We start from the raw sequence: 27,695 nt of genomic DNA on the forward strand, positions 1-27,695 counted from the left end.
CAACCAGAAAAGAATGCAGGGATCAATATAAAATAGCACACAAAGTAACACATAAACTGCAACATATATGGGATGGAAAAAAAGGTAATATTGTGAATTCTTTTGTTGAACTGCAGCAATAAAAACCTGCCAAATAGCCAATTAAAAAGGGAATGCATTCAGACGGCCATGTAAAATCAACGCATAATCATGACTTTAATTCTCATGTTTTTGGTGTATACATGAGTTGCAGGGATCGGCAAACCGTCCATACACAGATATTGCCACGGAAGCAGCAGGAAAGTGGGGTTAGGGTGTTTTGGAGGAATCCACTTTCTGGGGCCCCTATGCACATGGCTTTTGAGGCTGCCTTGTCACACACTTGCTCACACTTACCCACCAGGCGACTGGCTCCACGTGGTGTTGCCCCTTTGATACTATGAGCCTTCTAACTACAGAACCGTGGATGGCTACTACTGCAATGTGGCTGGATTTCTCTATGGCCTCCTGAGCTCAGGGGGCCTAAAGCATCTGCCCAGCATCCCTTATCATACAATGGCTGAAGAGATTTTGAGAAGAAAGGGATTGAGTTTATTAGAGGGAAGAGACTGGAAATGATGGAGAGGAAAAAATAGAGTAGAAGGTGAGGAGAAATAGGTACTGAGGGTACTAAGCCTGTATCTAGAAGGAATCAGAAATATTGCAAAATCTAAGTGTGTTATTAAATATGAAGCATGTAGATTGTAAGCTTGCGAGCCGGGCTCTCTCCTCCTAATGTATCGGTTTGTCTTAGTCTGTCAATTCTCGTCTTGTCAGACCCCTTGAATATATGTATTGTGTTAAGAGCTGCGTAGATTGTTAGCGCTATATACCGTAAATAAAATATATTAATAATAATAAGTATGTACACCCATATGACAACCTTTAAGATGTTAGCAATAAACAATTTTTCCAAAAAAATAAATGCTGTAAGGTGCTGGACACTGCAGGCACTCATCGAAAGCTCCACCAATACACGACCAACCAATGGGAAGGTCCATCCCTTGTACTATTATTATGATTACTATTAGTATCTGGGAATGAAAATGCTGCAGCGGGATGTGAATGAATGATATGCGTATAGCTCAGCCCAATCCCATCGGGAGTTATTTCTAAAGGGGATTCTGGTGCAGAGTTTGACAAGCAACTGTCTCAACATAGCAGCCGAAGGAATGTTCCTGCTGATTGGACCATTCCATTGGTAGCTATGGTGATAAGACCGCTTTGCGTCACTTTTTTAAATCACGGTTGCATTTTTGCTCTGTGTGACGTTGGGCATGCAATATATCCAGCTACCCAGGATATTTATAGTGGTAACGAAGAAATATTCTGCATAAAAATAGATTTCTTATTCCAAACTTTTTTTAGGGTTGTCGTTGCTTTCTGTTGGGTGCTTCGTTATACAACGCTGTTTGATAATCCCTATCATTTATTTATATCAGTCAGACTATCTCTTCCGTCGCTTCATTTACTATATCCACCTCTTATCTCGTTTTATTGCCCAGAATAACAATTCCACATCATTAATCTAATCCCTCCCTGTAACCCTGCTATTTTTGCCCTATAATCTCTTTTTTATAGCTTCCCTTTTTGCTCTATACAGCCCCTCCCTGTAAAAACCCTAATTTAGATAACAGGCATCAATAAAACTCACTTTTTCTTTATAACGCAGCTTCTATTAATTATTACCCAGTTTCAAGCAAAAACATAACACATATCATGTACGTTGAATACGTACATAGAATAACAATGCGCAACATTATATAGCTATAGGGTTATATATATATATATATATATATATATATATATATATAGTTATGTATATGGGGTGAAGAGAGGGATCCTGTGTCTTTCCTGTAGCATGGACATTAGAATTCTCACATTTCCGGATCTCCTGACCAATAAATTAGCATATCCGCTCCTCCGGTAGTCAATGCTGGTTGCTAGGTGATCAGTGGACATTGGCGTTATTTCAACATTCATTAATTACCGGAAGATCTTCACCATAATACCATCAATGCAGTTCAATGTCACCGAGAGCCGTCCAGAAGCTCGTGACTGTGTAGGTGTGTGGAGGAACCAGTCTAGCCACCCAGAGCTTCGATTACTGTCCCCTAAGGGAAAGTTAGGGCCAATGTTCTACCACGAGGAATGTTTCATGATTGAGTAGTTAAAAGATCCCTTTGGTAACAAGAACACATTTTGCAATTCTTTTTTTCTCATGTTGTCTTCCAAAACAGGAAGTCACAAGTGTTTTCGACATGTATACAAAATAATATTCAGTGCTAAAATAGCCGTAAACATACAGTTTTTCTGCAGAAATTATAGAAGACAAAGTCTTGTTTTTTTTAAAATGGTGACTCGGTGATGTCATTATGGATGTAAGAGTGGCAATAAAGTTACCTTTCGAGTTGCCCTAGGTATGACCCAGGGCAGTTCCCAACGCCACAGCCACCATCCTTATTGATTGAGTGTCAGGATGTGATGTCATACCCTGTAGCTCCACATCTTTAGAAGATGTGGCCCCTAGGAACAGGAGGCTATGCCAGCTACGCCCCTATACAAGAATCGACCCCTAATTATCCCCAATGGCAAGGGGAGTCGCTGCCAGAACACACGTCTGTGTAGAAGGGGAGACAGCGGCTAAAATCCCCTGGGTTCCAATAGTTCTGCCCTTCTTGGGACTCTGTCTCGGGTGGTCTAGCTGGAGGGGGCACAGTTTCATGGTCTGTCCAGGTAAAATGTAGCTCCTGAATAGGCCAGAGATGGAAACTTTCTTCTTGGGATATTCACTAAAGACTAAAGCCTCGCTGGGCTTCCTTGGGATGCCGGTGAATCCCTCAGCACTATTGTGAGATTTTCGACTCTCAGGCTCCCTGGGTTTCGGGGGTCAGCATGGTGGCCGTGCACAGATATTGGTGTCTGTCTCTGCCATTTGTGGTCATCCTGTCGATGGCCTCCAGAGGTGGACTGAACATTCTCTGCCACTGGAGCAGGGCTGGTGTTGGGAGAGCACTAATTTCCTTCTAACTGGCCCAACATGAAGGGAAGGCGAGGCCTGGCCCTACAGACCTCTGCTATAGTGCTCTGTCTGCCAGACGATATGATGTCATATCACGATAATCAGGCTGAAGAGTTTTGAAAACGTCTGTGTGAAGGAGAGTTTGTGTGGTAGGGTAAGTGTGTGTCGCTGTAAGGGCAACTAAGTGAGGCCACAGACTCCATTTTGCCTAAACATATGACTGCATCAGCTCTGTTCTTTATGAATACGGGCCGGAGCGGTAATCCATAGTAGCAACATTTTGTTAGCTTTCCTATCAAAAACTCCATAATTTGTATTTTGCCACATAACTGCTTATGTTTCTTATTATAGATTAACTGCAAATATTCATTATTTGGCCATACTGATACAAGGCAATTCTGGTGCAATCCTCTGGAAGGTTCACTTTGGTTGCCATGGCGATTGCTCCACATTTCGAACTTTTTACAAATACGATTCATTACATTCATAAACCTGCTTCACTGTAACCAGCCCTTCTGCCCTCCTGCTCAATACCCCATCTGCCTGCCACCCTCCCCCACGATTGCTCTATCTTCCGATTCCGGTATGTGATTTGCCCGCACTTTCCCCTTCCCAGCCTATCAGATCACGCTTTGCCATCTTTGTCTGACTTTCCTTCTACACCTCTCCTCTTTACATCATTCATTCTCTTCTTTTCCACTCGTCCCGGAGGCGGGGCTATGCATTGACGTAAGTGCCCTCATGTCCACCAATCAGCGCTCCTACAATACGGGTATCAAAGAGGGGCCGTGGCCTGTCACGCGGCTACAGCCGCGCCCCCACCCAAACTATAGTGGCCCCATTGGCCCTTAATAGACGAGTTCCACGTTTTGTGTGTTGCGGGTGGCAAGGAGCCGCGAGGGAGGGCATCCTTTGGCATATTTTTGCGCGACTAAGCCCTTATCTCAGGCATAATCAACACAAACCGTGTGAGGGGCGGGGTCTGCCAATGAATGGGAGAGGTGGGCGGGGTAGCTCCGCCTCTCTCTAGTGGGGCGCTAGCGGGTCTGATTGCCGGCTGTAGCGACTAGCGAGCAGTCAGCGGTTCGTTCGCGTACAGTCGGCTTATTCTCTTTGCAGCGGGCCCGCACACAGGCGCTAGCGGCACGATACAGGACACGCACACGGTGGTAAGTGAAGGGAGGGGGAAGTGTTTGTTGTACTGAGCGAGGCAGTCTCCTGTCACTCGGTGTGCGCCCCGTTAGGATGGCATTCTCCTCCCTGCTCCTTTGACAGTAAGCTGGGGGGTGACATTGCCTTTCCCTCTCCGGGGCCGGTTATACGGAGGGGTGTTACGGTATCCTTTGTGAATCATGTGGCATGTCCTGCCCTCTTTGTGGCCCACGTTAGTGATGGTGACATGTGGCCCGCTGTGGCCTGTGACTGTGGCCGGCTGCGGTACTGGGTGATGGGACCTGTCACTGGCTGTGGCCCGCGTTGGTGGCTTTTTAGCTCTTTGGTCACGTGAGGGAGTGTGAGCTCCTCTGCGTGTCCACATTGTGGCCCACGTTGGCTTCAAACACCGATCTCTATGGGGGTTTAGTTACACGAACGGGGAGCGCGCTGAGGTACCGGAGTCTGCGCGGTGACAGCCCGTTATTTATTGCCAACACACGGCTTGTGTGTGTTACCTTGACAGCACGCAGGCCCGAGTCGGCCCTGTACTCTGTGTGGAGCCTGCCGGGCCTTTCTGTAGCGGATAGTGTACACTCTTAACAGCTGGGCTCTGTAATCTGAGGCCTGCGCTCCGAACACGTGCTGCCTTCCCTGAGCTGGGATTAATCCCGGGCAGCCACGGTACCCTGTGATACAGAGGGAAGCCGCCGACAGTTTACACAGCGCTTCTTACAATACATACACTGTAAAGGTCTGGCTAAACTAGACGACAGGCTTTTACATTCCGGTAAAGAGTAAAGAGGACCCTGCTGCGGGGAACTGTAAACCCCCCCCCTCCCCCATATGTGTGATTCCTGCATGGCCGCTGTTGATGTGTTTGGTGATGAGCAGGGGAGCCGGGGGTTTACTCCACCATTAAATGGATTGTTGCTAGAACGTTGTCACGGAACGTCCGCACCGTTAAGACCGCATGGAAACGTGTGTGTGTGTGAGTGAGTGAGAAGCACATAACACGCATGTAGATCCCGGTACTGGCGGCGATCCCACGACACGTTGGGAAGTGAGTCATTGTTGCCGCATTTGTGCCACAATACAAAACAGGAATAGCGTGTATCCGGCGCTGCTTGTACAGCACCGTGGGCAGAGCGCCGTCGGCTTGAGCCACAGGCGCTAAAAATTAGTTTCCGCTCTTAATCCAAGAGTGGAATAATAAAGTTTCCCTGTATTAACCCTTTCCATTTGTCTGCCCGTGGAAGGGTAATATTGTAGCCGCTGTAGCGATGTGGTGGCCCGTTCATTGATGCACACAGCGGGGAAGTTACTTTGTAACCTGCGGAGACTGGAATTATTGGTAACGTTGTGAAACGGGTGACGGGCACGTTCACGAGGCTCTGTAACATTTCCTAATCCGAAGTTACTTGCCAGCGATGAATGCCACGGGCCAGGACATTGCGGTCAAAGGTTCTCCGGCTCAGGTACACGGAGTAAGTGAATCTCGCAAAGTCAAGTTCATTCCCAGCGCGCTGTAACTTGTGCAAATACAGTCTTCAAACAGCCGGCTTATCAGGCGCCGGGGGGGCTGTCACTGTCCGCTTATCTGTCGTGGGGGGCCACGGCGACCTATTCAAATGTCATTCTATTCTTCTCAGGGACGCGGCTTCATCTCCGCTCCAGAAGGAATGCGATTTAATTTGGATGGTAACACCCCCCCCCCCATTCCACAGTCATGTGACTCTGTCCTTGGGTTAGGAGCGGCACACCTACTGGGGGGGGGTCTGTGAGTAATGGGGCATCCAGATACAACCGGCTGCCTCTTTGTGTAATGGAGGAGGATTTGGAAATAGGGGAAATGTCGTCACCTTGAATGAGTCAGGCGCCACATGTCCCTTCCAGCCCTTAACCCCTTGTGTGCCGAGCTGCCGACCTTCACATTGAGAGTATTCACAGGGCTGTCCACAGATACTTTCAGGGCTTTTACATAAAAACACACACATGCCCTATTGCTGACCCCCTTTAAATAAGTTGCCTACTTCACTCTGCGCCGGCCCCTCGTCCCGTTGAGACTCTCACTAGGGATCAGACTACTTAAGATTACTTGCAAAGTCAGTTTAGTGAATAAATCCCTCTGCCTCAATGGTGATGTTATCGCCATGGTAACTGCGGTGGTACCGGATTTCTATATGGAGTAGATATGGTTGTGGTGTGTGGGCTGTACCGGGGGGTATGGAGCCCCCGCATTGAGTGTTAAGATAACACGTGACCTTACATATTCCTATCAGGGTTACTGGTCTTCTACGCGGAGTTTATCGTTCAGCGGGTCGCTTCGGGGACACAACCTGTCCCTGGATAATTGGTCTTATAATCGATGTATATTTGAGACATGCCCCGGAGACTGTCCCCGCGGTTTATTCCACCTGTCCTTGTGGTCTACAGTGTCAGATCGGGGTCAGCAGTGACACTTGTGAAACCCCCAGTGTTCTAGAAATAGCCCCCTGTATAGTGAGCGCGCGATATGGCGCTGCCGTGTATGGCGGGATTAGTGATCTTTTCCGTTTTCGGGAAAGGTCACCCCTCGTGGTTCTCCGGTGTGCGCCGTGCGTTCGTGGTAGAGAATGTAGGGAATTGTGGGGTCACAGGTGCGGATCACTACGGAATGTTCTGGACACTGTTGAGAGGTCCCTCTGAATACTGGGACTTGGTGTGTTATATGGATATAAAAGCAGACGGCGTCCTCTGCAACGGCACATGCGCAGACTTACGAGTATTATTATAGCGCCATCATATTCCGCAGCGATGTACAGCGGATACACAGAACGTAATAGCAGTGTGTCATGTAACGAGTTGGAGAGTCCCTGCCCCAGTGAGCTTACAATCTGTTAGGCGGTGGGGTATATTACACAGCTACCTCTGTGCGGTCGCTTAAACAGGAGAGAGAGGATATCGTGGGAGACGGCCTGCATATAAGGGGTCTATTCACTAAAGGGCTTCGCTATTTATTCTAAAGGTCTAGTCCCAGGGGGCTTGGCTGCCCTGCATAATGTATAGCTAAATCTGCGAGTTCTTCAGTCTCCTTGCATGTTGAATTATGCACTATACAGGGTCAGCTCAGCCCATGTTGCTATACAAGAACTGCCATTGTTGGTCCTTCATAGCAAACAGTGAAATGAGTTAAAACCGCAACGCTCCATTTAGTGAATAAACCCCAAGACGATGGCACGTGCTCTGTAGAAACAGCATGTCGTTTGGAAAGTGGATTTTTCACTCACGATTTGTTCTTGTTTTTTTTTTTTATAATTTGGCAAACTTTGGGTTCTTCTGTGAAAGAGGTTTTTGTCAAAGAAAAGTCTGACTCAGAACCTTCCAGAGAATAACGACTTAGTATTCCGCAAATACCGCGGAGGCCGGGAATGTGTATAGAATAATAGGAAAGCATTAAAGGGCGACTGTAAGCTCTTGGGCAGGACCCTTCTCATCCGTTTCTGTAAATCTTATGTTATCTATGTCCTGCCTACTCATTGTACAGCGCTACGGAATATGACGGCGCTATATAAGCTAGTAAATAGATATTTATATGAAATGCCGCTTTTCAGGAAGTGTGGGGTTAATCGCAATGTTAGCCATACACCGCCGCGGATCCCGGAACTAAACCGTCGAAGAAGTCTGGGCTCTCCCTCCCCTCCAGCCGGAGATAAATGGCGCCCGCGCTCTCGGGGCTTTGCAGCGCTTTATATACGGACACGCTTGTGTGTCAGCGGCCTGCACGCTGCCGACGGTTGCGGGCCGTGGCGGACGCTGCCACGCTTGCTGCCGTTGACCTTGGCTTCAATCACGCTCGGCCAGCTCTGTTGCGTGGCTTGGAATGATGGGAGTTGCATTGAGTGGCGGAGCGATGTCCCCGAGCCCGCCAGCTCCTGACAGGGTAACCGCGCTCAGTGCCGTCAGTGTGTTTTAACGATCTGTTCCATAGAAACGAGACTGGACCGGGGGGGGGGGGGTGTTGAGCGATTTCCGGACCCCCTTGCAGCTGAGGGTTAAAGGCTCGGTGATGGTGCACGATGCGGGGCCACGCGGTAGGGTAGGTGCGGGTCGCGCTGCCCCCGGGGCAGTTCCCTCCCTCGGCGGGCGGTGCTCCGTGTCATTTCCTTTCTTTGAACTCGGCTTTGGCGCCTTCTTTGTGCAGAAAGTAGCGGGAAGTGCTGCGGGACCGGACCGCGTTACCACCGAGCGAAGCGTATGGCGCGTGGTAAGGACAGCCGGGCTCTCCGTCACGGGACAATGGGCGCCATTTCTTCACCCGATTTAACCCCCCCCCCGCGCGTTTGACGGGTATTTATCAGCAGGTTCATGATATGGGCTTCCAGCCCCCCCGAGCCGCTGTGGTCCCTGAACATTCTTCCGTTATGTGAGGTGATTGCCCCGTGTATCCCTTGGCTCGGGCACCTGACACGCAGGGGGCTGCCACTGGCTGCTGCGGACACCATTGGGTTAATTCGGAGCTATTCTCTCCCCATTTACCTGACAGCTGGAAAGCCTGAGACCCCCAATAACGTGCGGCCTTGATGTATCCCGATACAAAGTAAACCCAGAGCACCTACAGTTACAATTACAGGTTGTCAGGACCTCACAGGTCTCTTCTTCAGTTTATTTAAATGTTGCACAATAAATGCTTTGATTAAACCCCGTCTGCGTGTTCTGCGCGTGGAGGTCTGCGTGTTTGGCTGCTGTCTCTTGTGATAAGAGGATCCCGTGATCTGTCTCTGGCAGAGTTTTCATAGAGGTTATTTGGAAGGGAATCGGCTGATCCGAGTGGCAGAGCAGTAAGAAAGTCTTTATAGTTTGTGTGTATAGCGCCATCATATTCCGTAGCGCTGCACAGTGGCAGGTAACCGTTTGGGCCGCGAGGCGGGGAGGTCCCGGCGATCTCACGCTCTATTGTAACCGCAGACTTCTATCTTAATCTATAGGTTACACTTTAACGATGTGTGTAATCTACGTTGGTTTGTCCCACCCTTTGGGCACAATGGCGAGAGACACTCGTGATTTCGTTATTCCGCCCCTGCATTGTTCACTTAATCTCTTAATTCCGTTGTATTATACACACCCCAGAGGTGTGCGTTTTGTATGAATAGACTCCATTGTGCACTCGATTCCTCGGCCCTTTGGTCACGTTAGTTGAGATCTGAAGACAAAGCTTATGAGACGGTATCTTAACTCTCCAAACGTACCCGGTGAGAGTTATCAGCGACTTTTTCCGGCCCAATCGCCCCACGCATTCTTCTTTATCCTTTGCAGCGATACATGTGATCTAATATCCCATAAAGACTCTTAGTGAATTTTAGTGCTATATATATATATATATATATATATATATATATATATATATATATATATATATATATATATAAGCATTTACATGTACACACGCGTGGTGTCTGTATACGCAGGCATGTACATACTGGTCCGGATTACAGATCTTTTCTTCTGGAACAATGTAATTGGGGCGAGATCCGTGTGAATGGCTTCTGATGGTGCCGTGTAAATGCTCTTAATCGCCTGGCAACAGTTGGAATTCATTTGGAAAAAAGTATTTATAGGATTAAGAGATTAAGTCACAAGTCCCAAAAGAAAGTGTATTTTTATAGTTTATATCGCGCTCTCATAACCGTAATCTCAGATATTCTGTAACTGACCCCCCCTCCCCCGCATATAATAAAGCTGGGGTGTCGGATGCTGGGCGCAGTTGGGTTAAGGTGGGCCGCGGGGCTGCTTTACGGTGACGTTTCCGAGGATTTAGGAGCCTGGCAGAAGTTTGCTCTTCTTAAAGGGACAGTTTTATTATATTACTTTACGAATACTTGAATAGGCGTTTTTAACGTTAAATCAGCGGGAAACGCTGCAAGTCCACAGCAGAATTGGAAAGCTCCTTCCGATCTGCTTAATTCCTGCCTGTTGTGTGGCCTGAAAAGCAGCCAATCACAGGCAGCAGAGCGCCCCCCGTTAATGTTGATTTAGAGAAAAATTGGTCAACGGCAGCTGAATTTGCGGAACGTGAATCCCTGACTGATGGAAATACTTGGATTTCTGGCTGAATGGGTTCCGTGGAGTGTAAACCCCGAGATGGCTTTTCTTCCGATTGATTGATTTATTAAGGATGATGACGTACGTTGCCGGTTGCTGGATTCGTCTGTCTCTCGGTTAGAAGGTGTTGTGACAATGTTTGGGATTACCTCCCTAACCGACACAATAACCCTAAACTTTTATGGCTTTATTGTTCGTGCGCGGGGGAGAGCCCATGGTGTAAAGTCTTACTGCTTTTTACAACAAGCGATCTTATTGGCTGGTGCTGTTGCGCAATCCCTCCTCTACATATAGCCGCTCGCTCCAGGGAACCTCATCATTAACTCTCTCTCTCTCTCTCTTTCTCTCTCTCTCTGTTCACAGAATGAAGAGTCTGACACTTCGTCGTTTTTGTGCAACATGGAAGTTTTTTCACATCTAATCCTCCAGAGCCAAAGGAACATTAGAAAACAAAGCCTGATACGTAGCAAATAGCAAAGACTTTAGACCGAGACTCTCGGCCCCTCTTCAGTTTACTGCCTATTTAATTTTATAGTAATTTATTGGAATATTTTCATACCTCATATCTTTTCCGTTTACATTTTAATTATTTTATTAGTGGTTTTTTTTGTTTTTTTTTTTTAATCAATTTTTTTTATCTTGAGCCAAAACAAAACATGGAATCCACAACAGCTTTTAGTGCCGTTACCAGTGCCCTTGGCATCCAGGGTGGTCCCATGGTAGAATACCTTTGGATGCTCGTGCTGGGCTTCATCATAGCGTTTGTGTTGGCGTTCTCGGTGGGCGCCAATGATGTCGCCAACTCCTTCGGCACAGCGGTTGGCTCCGGGGTGGTTACCCTGCGGCAGGCGTGCATCCTGGCATCTATCTTTGAGACGGTGGGATCTGTCCTGCTGGGGGCTAAAGTGAGCGAGACTATCCGCAAAGGCCTGATCGACGTCAACATGTACAACTCTTCTCAGCAGCTGCTAATGGCGGGTTCCATCAGCGCTATGTTTGGTAAGTGCTGCCTAAGATTCTATGCCGTTTACGGTTGAAGTATGCAGTAGTGCTTCTTTTCCACATTTATTTCCCGCAAGAAGGATCTTTGTATTGGAAATGTTTTGTGAATGACTGCATTGTAAGCGTTAGGCACGCGAGTTTCATAGTTTCCTTACATTCCCGGTTTGATACTTCAGGTTCCGCTGTATGGCAGCTTGCAGCTTCTTTCCTGAAACTCCCGATCTCCGGAACCCACTGCATCGTAGGGGCCACCATTGGCTTTTCTCTCGTCGCTAAAGGACCGCAGGGGGTCAAGTGGTCTGAACTTCTTCGCATTGGTAAGTTGCTCAGAAAATTCACGGCGTTAGAAGTAGCGACGGGCTTGCGGTATGTTTGACACCGGCTGTCTGTATATAAATGGAATATAAATGGCTGTTGTACAGAATTCTGAACTGCTTTATGAAAACCTGTAACGTTTGGCAGTTTAATGAGACGTTTTCTATAAATAGAGACGTGTGATGGCTTCAGCAGCGCTGTTGAAATACATCAAAGGGAGCTGTAAAATCGCATTAAAATGTGGCTTTTTTTATCTTATTTTATTACCCCTTGCTATACCAAGATTTCCCCGTTAGTGATGTTTTGTTAACAGACAGCGTTTCATTGCTTGTCTTTAAGCGTTGAGTAGTACTGCTGTGTACACTTGCATGTTCCTGAGACATGTTAACCTTCTAGCTAGCAGTAAAGCCAGAAGCGCCCCGGCTGTCACCGCCTGCTCCATTAAACTGTGGCGGCCGGGAGTGAGCGCCTCTGTGCGCCTTTATCAGATGTATAACAGACCTTACTAAATCTTACCAGATTCGTATTTGAAGCGTTACAAAGCTTGGGAAACACTGTGAAGGCAAAATCAAAAATGTGCTTCATGGTAACACTGCCTCCTCTCTCCATCTTCTCCAGTGCTTTCCTGGTTTATCTCACCGCTTCTCTCCGGCATCATGTCTGCTCTCCTGTTTTTCCTCGTCCGAATGTTCATCCTCCGCAAGGTAAGAATGAGTAAAGAACGCTGTAATCGCTCTGCACCGGCTGGACAGACGGACACATCTGTCTGCGTTAGAGAGCGCGTGATATATACTTCTAGTGCTCTAAGAGTTTGAAAAGGATAGCAGCAGAAATATCTTCTGTACTTATACCTTATTTCTGAGCGGAATATGCATTTTCTTATCTGCTTCCCCCCCCCCCCTGTGGTCTGAGGACTCTCTCAGCTGATTGGCTGCTGGAAGCTTAACTTTAAGGGGACCTCTCCGCTATCGAATGCATTAGTATGAGTGCCGTGTCCCTTTAAAGCAAGCCATAGCCCCTAATATGTCAGTGCAAAGCAAGCGAAGATTATAAACCAAAAAAGCAAACGGATAAATGCATTTCTGTTTGAAAGGAGTATTGACATACCCAATGTGGAAAAAATAATGTTAAACTCTGCTGTTTCTTCAACCCATGTGTTTATAAGTTTTAAACGTAGGAAACTCCAGTCGAAAATCATAGAAGGGGCAAAAGGACAGCCCCAGCCTGGTCAATGCAATGAATTAGGGAAAGTGTCAGGTTCCCAACCTTACTAAATCAATCGCTCACAACCAAAATGTCATACACAAGTCGCTTATCTCAGAATGAAATGCCCCAGAGAAGATTTACGGGAACGTTGTTAGCAGTTATTCCGTATTTACCCTTTTTGGTTGCTTAAGGAAGCACTTCTGATATAATCGCTGAAATCGAACCTTAATTCCTTCTAGTTGAAGTAACGAAACCTTTGCGTGGATTTCTTGTGTCTGCTCGTAAAAACATATATGCAGCTTTAGACTGATAATGTGAAATTAATGCTGTGTCATCCCATGTCCTCTCAAGGTCGTTCAAGGACATAAATGGGTGCTGCACGTGCGTTGGGGCTTGCATGCTGCCTGATCGTGTTGTTTCAGGCACGTGAGCGATCGTGGCTCAGATGCATTTATGAATTAAATAGTGCTGGTTAAGCAAAGAGCTGCATCTGAAGTAGAATGGCTTGTAAGGAATACCTGTTCAACGACCAGTAAACGGTTAAAGTAGAATCAGAAGTTTATTAGTTTGTAGGCTTTCACTCTATTCTCTAAACAGAAGAGCAAAAGCTGACCTGCATTTATCATTCCTTGAGCCTTTCAGCGTTGAGCCAGTATCAGAATACGCTCTTTGCTGTGATCTGAACTGTTGTGTTTACAGATCCAATTGTAAACATAGAAAAGATTTAGCAAGGGTATTTTTTGGTGTGCTGCTTTATGTTGGATAGCGCATTAAATGTTTTATTGCTGTTTGGTTGAACCTATAATCTTTCTTATAGGCGGATCCTGTTCCCAACGGCCTGCGAGCTCTTCCGGTCTTCTACGCCTCCACGATCAGCATAAACCTGTTCTCCATTATGTACACCGGTGCCCCCCGTGAGTATTCTGTACAAAGCTATTTTGTTTTAATCTGACCCTTTCCAGCGAGCCTGCCATTAAACCCGCAATTTACCACTTTTTACTTTACAGGATTCATCTCTCCTAGAAGTCTGCTGGCCTGTGCCCGTTACAGAAGGCTGCAGGCTAGTGTATGCTGCCAGTTCTAATTAATTAATTAACCACCCCCAGCTAAATTACTACAGCCCCTTCCTCCCCGCTCCTTCAGGAACGCAATGACGTTTCCACTGCCCTTCTCCCTACACCTCCTCTTCAGAAATATCTGTCGCTGTGAAGATCCTGCAGAAGAAACTTTTTGTTTTTTAAATTTTTAGTTCTATTTACTTTCCCCAATCCTTTCCCCCCAATTTTTACCTTTTTTTTTTTTCCTCCCTTTCTTCTTTTCTTTGTTAATTTAGACTCGCTTAACTCTCCATAAGACTTTCAGCATTAGGTTTCATAACAAGATAAGAATTTTCATTTACAGCAAAGTGGTCCGTTAGGACGGTTATCTAGGAATAGGAACGAAGTCTTCCAGAGTTCTGTAAAGGGAACTTTCCAGCTACTAATATTTTCAGTTCTAGGGAGTAATAGTGCACAGAAAGGGACATTTCTACCTTAAATTCAAAAGGTAGCCAAGTACGTTTAAAAAAAAAAAAAAATGCCTTTTTGAAATTCTGGCCTCCATAGCGGTAAATTACAGTTAGATGGAAAGCAAGGCCGGGCAGAGTTGTTGAGCGTATACCCGTCTGGACGGAACAGACGAGGGACCTGCGCTTATGTAGCTAATAAGCTTCATCTAACATGCAATCGGCGTGTCGGTCAGATGCAGCCCATCGCGCTGCACTTCGAAATCTATTTGGTTTTGTTTATTAAATTTAAGCAGGTGGGTATCTTATGGGAAGCCTGATACAAATATAGAGATTTCAGGGGAGCTCTGTCCTTGCTCGTAACTTCCGATATTTACCTGTCCCCCACCTCCAGTTTAGGCGTGGGGGGTGATGGCAGCCCCACGTCTCTTATCAAAGCTCTCAGTATCCTCAGCCATACAGGAGGTGGTTCCCCCTGTTCTGTGTTTCAGTAATGTGTATGACAGAGCGGTGGTTTCTGCCTCGCTGGGTTATATAGTAAGGCATTTTCTTCGCCCTTTGGCGTGTGGGTGCGATGCACGTGCATTATATTCATGTTTTCGCGGTCCCGTAGTGCGGTTAAACCTCCTTCCCTCGGTGCCTGCGTGGGTGGCCTGTTTATCCTAGTCTGGCAGTAACGAGGTAGAGATTGAGCAGGCGATTAACATCAAACGGGTGATTCGTTTCTAATGACTTTCACACGGTTTGGGGAAGCTAGCAACAGAAACTTATGTTCATTAAAGCTAATGACCGGCCTTTGCCTGAAATAAGTAAAGCAGATCCAGGATATTCCAGTTAACTGTTTTAGACGGGGTTAAACATTGCACTAGGTAGGTCGCATGGCTTGTCTTAGAAACTCAGTACTGCGGACTTGCTGATGACCTTTGAAGTCAATAATACTTTTGAAAAAGTTTTGTACAGCGATACAGAATGTTATAGCTGCTTAAACTCCGGCTGGATTTAGTCTGTCCCGCTATCTCCTTCTACTACAGAATGGACACAAAGTATTCCATGTTTTCTTCTTTAAGACAGTTATTGTGTCGCAGCCGTGTTACTTAATTATCTTTGTCTGTTGTCATACAAGCACTTGCAAGGATTAAAACTGACGGGTTAATGGCCCTGATGGCCCCTTGGTGATCTTGCAAGTAACCAAACATTTACCAGTCAGCTATCGGATATCTCTCAGGGTTCTGTGACCATAAAGCTGGTGTTCTGTGTAGATTTCTGTATAATCTTTTGATGCTGAAGGTCACCAATGCCCTAGACATGGTCTTAATTACTCCTTCGTATCGCTCATTAATATTTATGCCAAATATTTGGCCGCATGGTTCATTCTCCTAATAGTGAAGGGACTATACAAGCGTTCGCTGGCACCGGGTAAACATTTTGCTGTCTACAAAACAGGCGAATTTTGGTCATCAGCCTGTCCGGATTATATAACCTAAGACTAGGACTCGCTTATCTGGCCTGTCGGGTGGCTGGGCGTGCAAGCTCTGCGCAAAGGCGATAATAAAGACTTTCTAGTCCTGGAGGCCGAGTTCCGGCTAGCGTGGAGATAATGTGTGCACGTGGCTGCTGGCACTGTGCATGCCTTTTGCTTGACTTCGTAATACTTTTTGCTACAAAGCATAAACATGAGGTAGGATCTTAAAAGCTTTTTAAAGTTGCCGTCCCTCTCACGAAGGTGTTACACCTCTTCTTCACACCCGTGTCCCGCTTTTCCGTGTACTAACCAAGCCTGAGATGTTGTTAGAACATAGATTGTTTTAATGTTTCAGTGGCTTACCCACATTGTGAGGGATGGGTGTCCTCCATCTGGACTGCTCAAACGAGCCATAAATAGGAAGGACAGGGAATTCGTGGCCAGTTTGTGGTTTCCAGGCGCTTCGCTGGATGGGGTTGTTCACCGGGGTGGGTTTCATGCGTGTTTTTTTCCCCCCCCTTCCTTTTAGTGTTGGGATTTGACAAGATTCCCTTGTGGGGCATCATCCTGATCTCGGTTGGCTGTGCGGTGATCTGCGCTCTGTTTGTCTGGTTCTTCGTCTGCCCCAGGATGAAGAGAAAGATAGAACGTAAGCTCTCTTCCTCAGTGAAAGTATTGTGACGGGATCCTTTTTAGGTAGAATTAGGTCTGAGCGCTTCGTATTTGTCATCACGCGCAGGTGAAATCAAGAGCAGCCCGTCGGTGTCTCCGCTGATGGAGAAGAAGAAGAGCAGGGAGCTCTGTCGTCCCATCCTGAAGCAGGAACCGGAGGAGATCAAGCTGCCTCTTGACAGGGAGATTGCAGCGGAGACCAAAGGACCTCTATTAGACATGGTGTCTGTGCCCATACCATCAAGGGCTGCCGAGGAGAAGGCCGTGTCTTTCAACATGGGTGACTGCGAAGACGTTCCAGAGAGAGAGAAATGTCAGAGCATGGAGACCAACATTGACCAGTCTCTGAACGGTGAGTTTCAGGTTATTTTAACTCATTCCGGTGGTTGTGGTATCTCTGTAGATATATGTATATGTACATGTACCATAACATTGTAGTGTAGACCCATTAAAACTGCCGAGCTCCTTACAGCCACAAGCTTTAATAGCTGAATCTGTTCAATGTTTTGCATATCAGACGCTCATCTACATTTCCCGGGTCGTACTTCACATTTCTGCAGCTATCAAATGTATAAAATAATTTCCCGGCACAAAGTTCACTTCATAGATTGCTTCCTTTTCACGCTTTAAATAGCCTTTCCAGTGCTGCCATTCATCGGGTCTTGTGTGGCTAATATACAGGACACGCTGATGTCGGCCCCTTGCCTCGTGACTAGTACCTGTAAACAGGGCGCGTGACGTACTTTGCAGTAAACACCGGCGGAATAACGTGATTAGAGGAGGGCCGTCTCTCTGCTGCTGCTGCCGCCAGAGTGTTTAACACTTCAAGTGCTGGAGCAGCCGCAAGTGGTCTTTAACGTGAGATATTTGGATGACGGACTAAACCACGCGCGTTACTATTTAATGCAGTCTGCTTTAACTTTGACTGCCAAATGGGCTTTAAGCAGAATTCCCAAATCTAACACACTCAGAATTTTAATTGGTTTATCATTCTTTTTTTTTCTGAGGTATATAAATGAATGAGACTTGGTATTGGGTCTTTAATACGTTTTTGTATTTAGATTTGTTTTGTGTGTGTGTATTTTGTTTCCAAGCGCCACAGCGTGGTTTAAAGCGGATCTGTCCCATTTTCCCCAAAACCCTACATGTTGCATCTCTGTACACAAACTGACTCAATGTTATGGTGTTTATAGATAATGAATATATTACTCAGACAGCCTTTGTGAGGCTATAACGTCCGTACAAGATTATATATATATATATATATATATATATATATATATATAATAGTGTGTGTATGTATGTGCTTCCTTGAGCTATAGGTAGTTTTTAGGTAATTCTTGCCTTTTAAGTCTGAGACTTCACTGTTTTGGTAACTCTGTGATCTGCTTGGTTTTCAGGGGCCGTGCGGCTGCCGAGCGGGAACCACGTGCAATTCAACCAGACGGTCAGCAACCAGATTAATTCCAGCGGGCAGTTTCAGTATCACACCGTACACAAAGATTCCGGCTTGTACAAGGAATTGCTACACAAGCTGCACTTGGCCAAGGTGGGAGACTGCATGGGAGACTCTGGCGAGAGGCCGCTGCGTCGCAATAACAGTTACACCTCCTATACCATGGCGATCTGCGGGATGCCCCTGGATTCCTTCCGGACGCGGGATGCCGAAGCAAGACCAGAAGAGGCAGAAAAACTGACCTGGCAAGGGGCCGATGGGAAAAAGAGGACGCGCATGGACAGTTACACCAGTTACTGCAATGCTGTGGCTGATGTGCATGGGGAGATGGGAGCCGAGGAGCAGGAAGAAGTAAGCCCCGAGGATGGAAATGCCGACCGGAAAAGCAGCAACTCCTCCCTGGGAGAATGGCAGGACCAGGACAAGCCAGAGGTGTCTCTTCTCTTCCAGTTCCTCCAGATCCTTACAGCATGCTTCGGCTCCTTTGCCCACGGCGGAAACGATGTCAGGTGGGTGGCAGTAAAGGTAGCATTTAGGACAAAAAAATGTGACTTATTCCATAAAAGTGACCCTTCAGTCATCATATGTACTTTAATGCATATGAAAGCTGTCGCTTTTTTTCTTTTGGGTAAATGTATATTATTTGGTTGATATAGCGCAGTGCTGTAAAAACATTAGGACGGGACAATTGGTATATAACATAACAAGATGACCTGCAGGAACAGGTAAAGAGGGCCCTGCTCAAAAAGAGGTTTTAATCTAGATATTTTTTTGGGGGGGCACTAGAACTGTCCCTTTAATACGCAAGCGGTGTAAGAGTTAAGTCTTGCAAATTGATAAACTTACACATTTTAGCCTTTTCTGATCTTTTCTCTAATTGGATCTCTTCTTCTTCTTACAGCAATGCAATTGGACCCCTTGTTGCCCTATACCTTGTTTATACGACCCGTGATGTAGCAACCAAGGCTGCCACCCCCATCTGGCTGCTCTTGTACGGCGGCGTCGGTATCTGCATCGGTCTGTGGGTTTGGGGACGCAGAGTTATCCAGACCATGGGCAAGGACCTCACCCCGATCACACCGTCAAGGTACGGAGAGAGTCTCTGCGCGATTCTCAGCTGTTGGCGTACCAGACAATTATAAATGTTTGATCTAAGCTCTGTAGCTTTTATTGGTCTGTAAACTAGTTTGCAAGGAGGCCGCTTAACACAATGAAAAACGCGTCTCAATGGTTTTGTTTCTTCATTTCAGTGGATTCAGTATCGAGTTGGCGTCGGCCCTTACTGTGGTGATTGCATCAAACGTCGGCCTCCCTATCAGCACAACTCATTGCAAGGTGAGCGGAAAGCAGAACAGCGATCCTATAATTCTACGTACGATAAATAGCCTTGAGTAAGAGCGACCCGTAATATATCCTGAAACTAAACAATTTTCCCTGGCTTACTGACAGATTCAGGGTTTGCAGCTTCAGATTGAAGTGGGTGCTTGGTCTGTAGCAGGGCATCTGGCTCTGGGGTAATCAAAGACAACCATGGCAGCCTCTGTAACATTTATCATATTTAAATATATATAGTGTGTGTGGTGCTAATACAATAGGGGGCAGTGAACATTTCACAAATGCATGTTAAAATTGCCAATAACAAAGACATTCATACGAAGTAAAAGACTGCATTAAAACCCCCAGTGTCACTCTTTGTAGTCCTTTCTCCATTACGTGGGGTCCTCACATATTCCCAACAAGCATTTTTTGCTGAACCAACCTACTCAATGTACCGGAAGATGCTCTCTTGTAAGAAGAGAAAAAAAATCTTTCTAATGTAGAATATTTTAGCATTTACATATAAATGCATCAGAGTAACCTGCGTTACGGTAGCTAAAAACACTGATGCTGTTGGGGGGGCAGCAAAACTATTCCTTTTTGTGACTCATTTTAACATATAATCTTTAAGCGCAGAGAAATGTATAAAGTTTATTCTTGGGATGTCTAAAGCCTTTCTCTGCTTCAGGTCGGTTCGGTGGTATCCGTCGGATGGCTGCGATCCAAGAAAGCTGTGGATTGGCGGCTCTTCAGAAACATCTTCCTGGCCTGGTTTGTTACGGTGCCGATCTCTGGCCTCCTCAGCGCTGGCATCATGGCGATCTTCAAATACACCCTCCCCGGTGTGTGACGGAGCGCGCTGCCAGGGAACACCTCTCAGGACCACCAATACAGATCACGCAGCCCATCAGCGCCCGCCGCCTCCCTATACCTCTCCTGTAAGAGGGGCTCAAACCTACAAATTCATATTATGCAATGCCGCCGCTCGCAGGATGAGGTTGAGTGCTTTAAGGGGGGGGCACTAAAATAGATAAAAAGGGGGGGAAACCCATGTGCTGTAAAACTGCTTCAGAAATTGACTCACAAACCCAATCTACCTGTGTAAACATACCAGTCATTCCTCAGTATTAATGTCTTCTGTATATAGAACTGCTCGTGGGTCCGTTTCTTATTTCACTGTAAATGTTTTGCTCACCTTGTTTGAAATCATAATTGTCGAGAGGGCTCTCCCCTCCCTGCTACATATTTTACTTTGTTTTGTCTAATTGGGGATGAGGGTTAATTTCCAGGGACTTGCTCCATACTCTTAATTAGCGAAGCTTTGCATATCATGCGAGAACCGAGATATCATGAAAGGTAAACTTAGTGGGAGATTGTTTTGTAAATACTGCTTAAAAGCATCTGTTCATTATGGGCACAACACAAGGAGCTGCACACAATACATTTGCTGTGTAGTACTTTGTGGGTCCTGCTGCTGTTTGTGGTGAGTTTCCCCCAATCCCCCCCCCCCCCCGTTGAAAATATCATGTGGACGGAGAGCTGGGTGGCTCCGGTGGATGGATGCGCCGTTTTGGTCAGATCGCGATACAAGTTCGAACATCTGTCCTTTTATTGTACCCATATCACTGATTTTGTTCTTGTTGCTGGTGAAGCCAAAATAAAAATAGCACTAATCCAACCCAACCAAGCCTTTCTTACTGTTAGTCACGTTGTATATTATTTCTATACTTCTGCATATGGTATCTGTGATGGGCCTCCGGTTACCCTAGCTGCGTACGCCCGTCTGTTCTTGTTTGCTTCCTCCCTGGATCTCAATGGTTAACTGAGCGCTAGACGATGCTAGCGAGGAAGGGCTCAGGAATTGGTCCTTAGCGTCGTAGCCAAATACAAGTTTTCAAAAATATATGAATTGATGGGGTAAATTGCATTGGGCACCAGGGGGAAGAATTACCAGATTTGGAACAAATAGTTTTGAAAGAGCAAAAAGCTACTTGTACTTAATGCCCCATAACATGCAGAAAATCACTTACATTTAAATTATGACATTTTCCTCCTTTTAAATATACTTCCTTCTTGTATTGAGCACATTTCAGATTAAAACAAAACGAATCGACTACAACTGTAACTTTATTAACAAAGATACAATGTTGAAAATTAGTCACGTGAACAAACAATACAACAGAAGTGCTTATTTACAGAGTGGCTTTTAACCCTCCGGGGGCCAGCGCGGTGTGATAAGCGCATGGTGCGGATGCTGGTAACAGGCCCCTCGTCCCGCGGTTACAGGTATTTGTAAATGATTTTCTCCTCCACGGTCTGCACCTCCATTTTGACCGGACACTTGTACAGGAAGGAAAGCAGGGTCTCCGTGTACCCGATGAGGAAGTAGAACTTCTGCGGCGGCAGCTTGCGGATAAAGATGGCACAGATCACGACAAGGTTTGCTCGGCGCTTGATCACAATCTCGTTGGCCAGACAGCCGTGGAAGGTGCCGTAAAGAAACTTGCGGATGAAGACATCTTCTATGGTGCGTTCCGCGGCCCCTTCCTCGCTGTCCAGGTTACCTGAAAGACAGCACATCCGTTAAAGCAATCGCCGGCCCGTCTCACGTACGCAGCGATAGTGCCGCCACGCTACGGCCAGCTCTCCCTTCTCCGCCCATTCACTTACACTGTGCTTCTATTTAGAAGTAGTTGCTTCTTAAAAGGGACAGCAGTCTAAAGTCTCTGAATAAATGCATATTAAAAGTACTCTGAATACTTTATTCTGAATCTGGTAAATGGGATGGAAATTAGCATTATCTCAAATTCCATGCCAGCGATTGGCTGCTTAAAAGCAGTAAAGTATTCAGGAATGAAGCCAATGGGAGTGTGTTCCTGTCACTGATTGACAGCTTAATGAGCCAATCATTGGCGTGAAAGTGCTCAGGTTGAAGTCAGTGGGAAGACTTTACATATGCGCCGCGGGGGTCTAAACAGAGCACTGTGAGCAGCGTGGGGCCGAGGCTGCGCTGGATCTGAGAGGCGAGTATATCACGTGCGCGAGGAGGCATCCGGCCAAACCCAGCTCCTGACGGACAGTCAGCTGTCGGAGAGGAACGAAGAAAATTCGATTGCAAAACCGACCTAAAGTACATGCGATACGCGGACCGTCTCCGCAAAAACATACGGTAAACACCCTTTGATTTCAATGGGAACTCAAACACATATAGAAAGCGAGCGGATACGAGCTGCTGCGCATGTGAGCGGCGGGAGGAAGCGGAGCGACTTCAAAGAAAAAAAAAAAGTCCCCATTGGTTTAATGCGATCGACTAAAACCAGTAAAAGGCACAGAAAGCATTCAGTAGTCTTCAGACAGTACTTACCAACTGCACCAACATTCAGTCCCTTAACGCACTGATTTGTGATTATATGCACCGAAGGCCGTGCCACGGACAGGTGTACAGGTTACTTAACGTCTGGGCTGCAGGTTCTTTTAAATGTATTTAAGCGCAGCGTCAGACAAAAAAGTGAAGGTGTGCTTTATGGCAGGTGCCTCACTTTACAGCAGGGTGCGAACATCGGCCATGCTTTCCAGGAAACAGCCTTCTCATATGTTGCTGACCAGCAAATGTAAATGGCTGCCTTGCAGTGATTGAGATGTATATGCAGGGAGTCAGTTATACATTCCGCATGGTGCAGGGCAGCGCTGTACACGTGCTCTCACTAACACATCCTAGCCCAGCTGGCTGAAGTGGCCACCCGTCAGCACAGCCCAGATATTCTCCTGGGGACTCAGCATCCGCTAAACTGACTCATCAAGGGACGGCGATATCAGACTTGCAAATCCAGCCAATTAAAAACTGGAAGAATATTGCAGTCAGAACATAAATGCCCTGAACCTGTATTGGCAAGCGACTGCGCGGGTCCTGAGAATTCATTCATTCACAAAAAATGCTTCATTCAACAAAGCCCACAACACTATGTTTCAAAATAGTGAGCTACTCGCCACTGCCCTGTACACTGTTTATATCATTTTGCCCTTTTAACTCGTAGATTACATTCCTCGAGCCGCCCACATCTCTGCTTTATTGTGGCTGTACACATAAACACGCAGAACAATAGCGTGACTAAAGGCCATGATCGCTTTAACCCTCCGAGTGCTGGGTCTGTGGCAGCCACTAGCCGTTAAAGGGCCATATTGCATGCAAACCAGTGCAGATATTCTTCGATTATTTAACCCGTACTGAATGTAGACAGCGCAGCTATTTATTCTTCTACATGCCTAGAAGCGCCCCCATTCTAGGCACTGGGAAGCCAAGCTCCCCTTTATATAAACAGGAGCTGCGGTAGCCAATCAAATGTGTGTTTTCTGGACGCTGATGTTTTGCTAGCATGCAGCATCTCAGAGGTCTCTCCTGCAGATAGAAGAGGAGACCTTTGAAGTCTCTAAAGCTTATGTAACTTTACATCTTCTATGTTGGCATACGAACAATGTATCACGATTAAAGTGACAAAAGTCAATGGTGTAAGCTCTGCATCCAGCTGCGCCACAAACGGCGACAGATCATTTTCACTCTTGGTGTGTGTTCGATACCTGGGCAGATACACAATGCCTCCGAAAACACAACCGTAACAGATGCCGGACCCACACGTTATGAAAGTTATTGAGACTGTAATCACATTAATTCACAGGAGATAAAACTGTAATGCTTTGGAATTTCATCACTTGTTTCTATTTGTATATTAAGAATGACTCGCCGTCTAGTCTTCCCTAATCCCTTCAACTGTGTTGTGTCTTCGCCGCTGTTGACATTGTTACAATGTGTGAGATAAGTCTGGTGCCGTCGTACCATGAAAGGGTGCAACAAGAGATATTTATCTCCCAAGGAGCAGTATTTTCCATAGAGGGATGAGATTACCCACAATAAAAAGCGATAACATTCAATATATAGTATTCCTTCTCCAAGGTTTATAGCTCATGGCCAGATCCATAAACAAAAGCATCAATGCTGGTGAAGGTCCAACGTAAACTCCACGTATAAATGACATGGAATGCACTGGAATTGGTCTTCGCTTGAAGCTATTTCTGGATCAAACTGGATGAAATCACAGCTGATTTCGGCGTTTTTATGAATGTTTGTAAATTATACTCTGTTCAAACACTTTATCCGTTCTTACACCCCCTGTTCTATCCGCATTTAATGTGGCATATCACTTTATATTGGTCTCCTCTACCACTGCCTCTTTATATTCAGGTTATATGTTTTTGAGACACTCCACTTACCATTCCATGTGAAAAAGAGACCTCTGGGTTTCCTAAATTTCATATAATTTTACTATATGAGCCCAATAATAGCTATCAGATTAGACTCCAACCGAATGACTCCTCCAATAGCTCATCCCGTATCCAAGGATTCACCACCAGTGTTTATTCCCATAAAACAGCATTAAAAACGCATTCATTTGTTACATTTTTAAACTCACTCGTGTGTTGGGACAACCAGCCCTTTCTGTGTGCGATGAAGTGAGGAGGATGGGCTTGTTCATAAGTAACGGGCTTGTCTCCTTTCCCTACTCGTACACGTGCGGCACGGTTCTAGACGGGTAAACAAAAACAAAAGTTAGGTTTTAAAACAAAGCTGCTCCTTCCCAATGCACGAAGTGTAAAAGAACGTCAACCGCAAGCAGTATAAACTACAGCATTAGTAGAAACGAAATTCAGCGCTAGATACAGCAATCTTGGTTTTCTAACGGACTGATAGCGTTACTTTATGTTATCGACACAATTTAGAAATAAAACAACTATTATTTTGGCCGTAAACAATGGTGTATAAAGCAAGCCCTAGCATGTAAGAACAATAATGGATCCAAAAAGCTATGAGAATGGAATAGTCCAATAATCCCTTAAAAAAGATTTATTTACATAAAGCGGGAATTTTTTTTTACAATTTTAGTTTAAAAGGTAATAAATCCAAACACGTACAGAGATCCACAGAACATAATCTTTAAGCTGCGCCGTACCTTTAAGCAGGCTGACGTGGTTTGGATACATCGACTTTGTGAATAAACCAGTAAGGAGGCTGGAGTCCTGCTAAATAAACTCTGAAAATATAAAAAACAGATACTTGAATTAGCGTATTGTTATCAACTGAACTAATCACTTAAAGAAAATATTTTTATTCCCACGGCTTTTAGGATAACACATTGTTTAAAATATTTTGACTTTTTTTTTTCTTAGTTATCAGTGTAATGGTTTGCGGAGTTATTTAGTGCAAATGTTAATTCAGGGACGCTATGATGTGAATGCGTCACAACTTCCTCCCTTCACCCTTAAAAAGGCTGCCCGAACCACGTGAACTGCAGTCATCGATGTAACAATAAGGCAGAAACGGGGAGGAATTATCATAGAAGATCCTGAGAACAGGCACGTATGAGAGCTGCCACAGTATACACACAATAGATATTTATATAGCTTATTTTAGTCTTTAAATACACCTGTATAATGGTGTTTACTGTACAGAATTGTAAAATGTAAGACTGGAGAAAGTGACATAATAAATAATATTAAGCTTTGAATAGAATTATTTTTTTATGGGCCTCTGAAGAACGCCCCGTAAACAGAGACTACAGCACGCTATCCAAATCTGTAATACGGCGTTACGGCTTGGAACGCTATAGTTATTATGATTATTTTTGTTGTAAGAAAACAGAACGTCCACAATAAAAATGGTTGGGCTGAAGTCTAGTCCTTGGGACAGACAGATAGAGAAGAGGAAGATTTCCTGAGACCGTCGCTCGTATCTTAATTTATAATCCCAAATAATAATGACTGCAATAAATATCGATAAGGCGCGTTTGTTTCTAGTGTCACCGACATCTATCTTAAACGTCACGCGTGTCTATTTCATTCATGTCATATAAATACCTGGGAACACGTGAACCATCTTACCATGAGACGCGTGTAACCATTAACCCATAAGTGTAACCATTAACCCATAAGTGTAACCATTAACCCATAAGTTTTACATCACGTGGGTTTTTCACGATCTTTATTTCCTCATAAATATTATAAATCTCCCAAATCACCCCTATTCTTCATCCTAACTATAAACGTCAACCTACTCTAAACACACCTATATAGACCGAACACATTTAAAGAGAATGTTGCAAGGAATTTATTTTTAACCTTGAGCATAAAATATGCAGAAATGTAGTTTATCATTGAGGGGGAAAACCTGGTTTTATTTCACTTTGCCCCAATAAACGCAGACCTGGGGGCTGCCATGGTTGTCGGTCATGTGATATTTTGGTGACTATCACCGGTCAAACACAAAACCGAGATGGTTCACTGATTTTCATTGGCCAACTGTCGGGTAGGGTGATTAGGACCGAGCCATTCTATCGTTAACCGAACTGAAAAACATAACTGCTATAACTAAGACAACTTTACAACGCTAAACACTGGAAAATGGCAGTTCCACTTCATAGCATATTTATGGTTTCGGTGTTCGATTTTAAACTGCTTATATTATGTATCTTATATATTATATAAATCTATATTACCCCTGTAATGCACACAATAATATCCTCTTAGGTTGTGTCTTCAGTTCTGTATGATAAAGATGCACAACTTCTCTTTGAATGACTTTGACGCAGACTTTCTGTCTTAACTCTGAAAACCGTAATTATTTGCCCTGTAAAACTAACAACGCACCGGATTTAACCTATTTCCACCGAAGCTCCTGTAAAGTGCGCTACCCCTGAAACAACCCGTTTACCCCGGTTACCTGTAATAGCCCCGGTCGACTACACATGTGCGCCGCCATTTTGGAAACGTACCAGAGCGCTTAAGCCTCGCAGCGCGCCCTCTAATTTCCATTCTGTGGAAAAAGAAAAGGCGACCCCTAGCGGCGAAGTTCACAATGGAACATTCCATTAGCTGCACCTTGCGGAGGATGGTGATATAGAGTTTGGTCAAACCACTGCAGCATAAAATGGGAGTGGATGGATTGCAGCAGTTGTCTTGGAAACGGTGTTATAGCATATGGCAGTTCCACTGGATCCAATACAATAATTATTTCTGATCATTTATTGTTCTGCAGTGTGATTTCTTCCTACATGATTTGCACCCACCTTCACATGAAACAATATCAGTATAATTCTTCTGTATGCGGGGTATATTTAAACATATATTGATGGATTATTTAAATATTGTCATGAAAGATTTTCATTATTACCTTATCAAAATTTCCAGCGCCCTTATAAATTATTTTGACGCAACGCTCGAAAGTTAACAAATATAAAATAGAATTATAAACCGCATAGGAGGGTTACAAATATATAGAGCTGGATAAATGCATCCAGATTGTTAATGTTATTTTATTATCCTCTTTCTCCCCCAAACGTAGTAGAAACTATACAACTACTAATAGTTAATTTTATTGTCATACTAGGACAGCAGCAGAAGATTTTTTTAAATCCAATAACTGTTTATTTTAGTTTTTTTT

The 27,695-nt window shown here is 45.2% G+C and overlaps 2 protein-coding genes across 3 annotated transcripts; one reads left to right on the top strand and one right to left on the bottom strand.

Moving 5' to 3' along the window:
• Positions 1–4,054: 4,054 nt before the first annotated feature.
• Positions 4,055–20,890, top strand: SLC20A1 (solute carrier family 20 member 1). Of its 2 annotated transcripts, none has more exons than XM_053462796.1 (11): positions 4,055–4,209; positions 10,637–11,272; positions 11,452–11,592; positions 12,209–12,294; positions 13,614–13,710; positions 16,292–16,411; positions 16,502–16,786; positions 17,835–18,399; positions 18,792–18,977; positions 19,141–19,225; positions 19,896–20,890. In XM_053462796.1, exons 2-11 carry the CDS (start codon positions 10,930–10,932, stop codon positions 20,055–20,057), a joined length of 2,070 nt encoding a protein of 689 aa, XP_053318771.1. In that variant the 5' UTR covers positions 4,055–4,209; positions 10,637–10,929; the 3' UTR covers positions 20,058–20,890. The 2 variants fall into 2 exon arrangements, with proteins under 2 accessions (XP_053318771.1, XP_053318772.1); XM_053462797.1 differs by lacking the exon at positions 4,055–4,209 and adding an exon at positions 8,345–8,438.
• Positions 20,891–21,316: 426 nt separating this feature from the next.
• Positions 21,317–27,023, bottom strand: MRPS24 (mitochondrial ribosomal protein S24). The gene is made up of 4 exons (XM_053462845.1): positions 26,976–27,023; positions 25,210–25,290; positions 24,673–24,784; positions 21,317–21,771 (listed from the first exon to the last, which is right to left on the bottom strand). Exons 1-4 carry the CDS (start codon positions 27,012–27,014, stop codon positions 21,488–21,490), a joined length of 516 nt encoding a protein of 171 aa, XP_053318820.1. The 5' UTR covers positions 27,015–27,023; the 3' UTR covers positions 21,317–21,487.
• Between the last annotated feature and the right edge of the window lie 672 nt (positions 27,024–27,695).

This window comes from Spea bombifrons, chromosome 4 (genome assembly GCF_027358695.1).
Source record: "Spea bombifrons isolate aSpeBom1 chromosome 4, aSpeBom1.2.pri, whole genome shotgun sequence".
NCBI classification, from domain to species: domain Eukaryota; kingdom Metazoa; phylum Chordata; class Amphibia; order Anura; family Pelobatidae; genus Spea; species Spea bombifrons.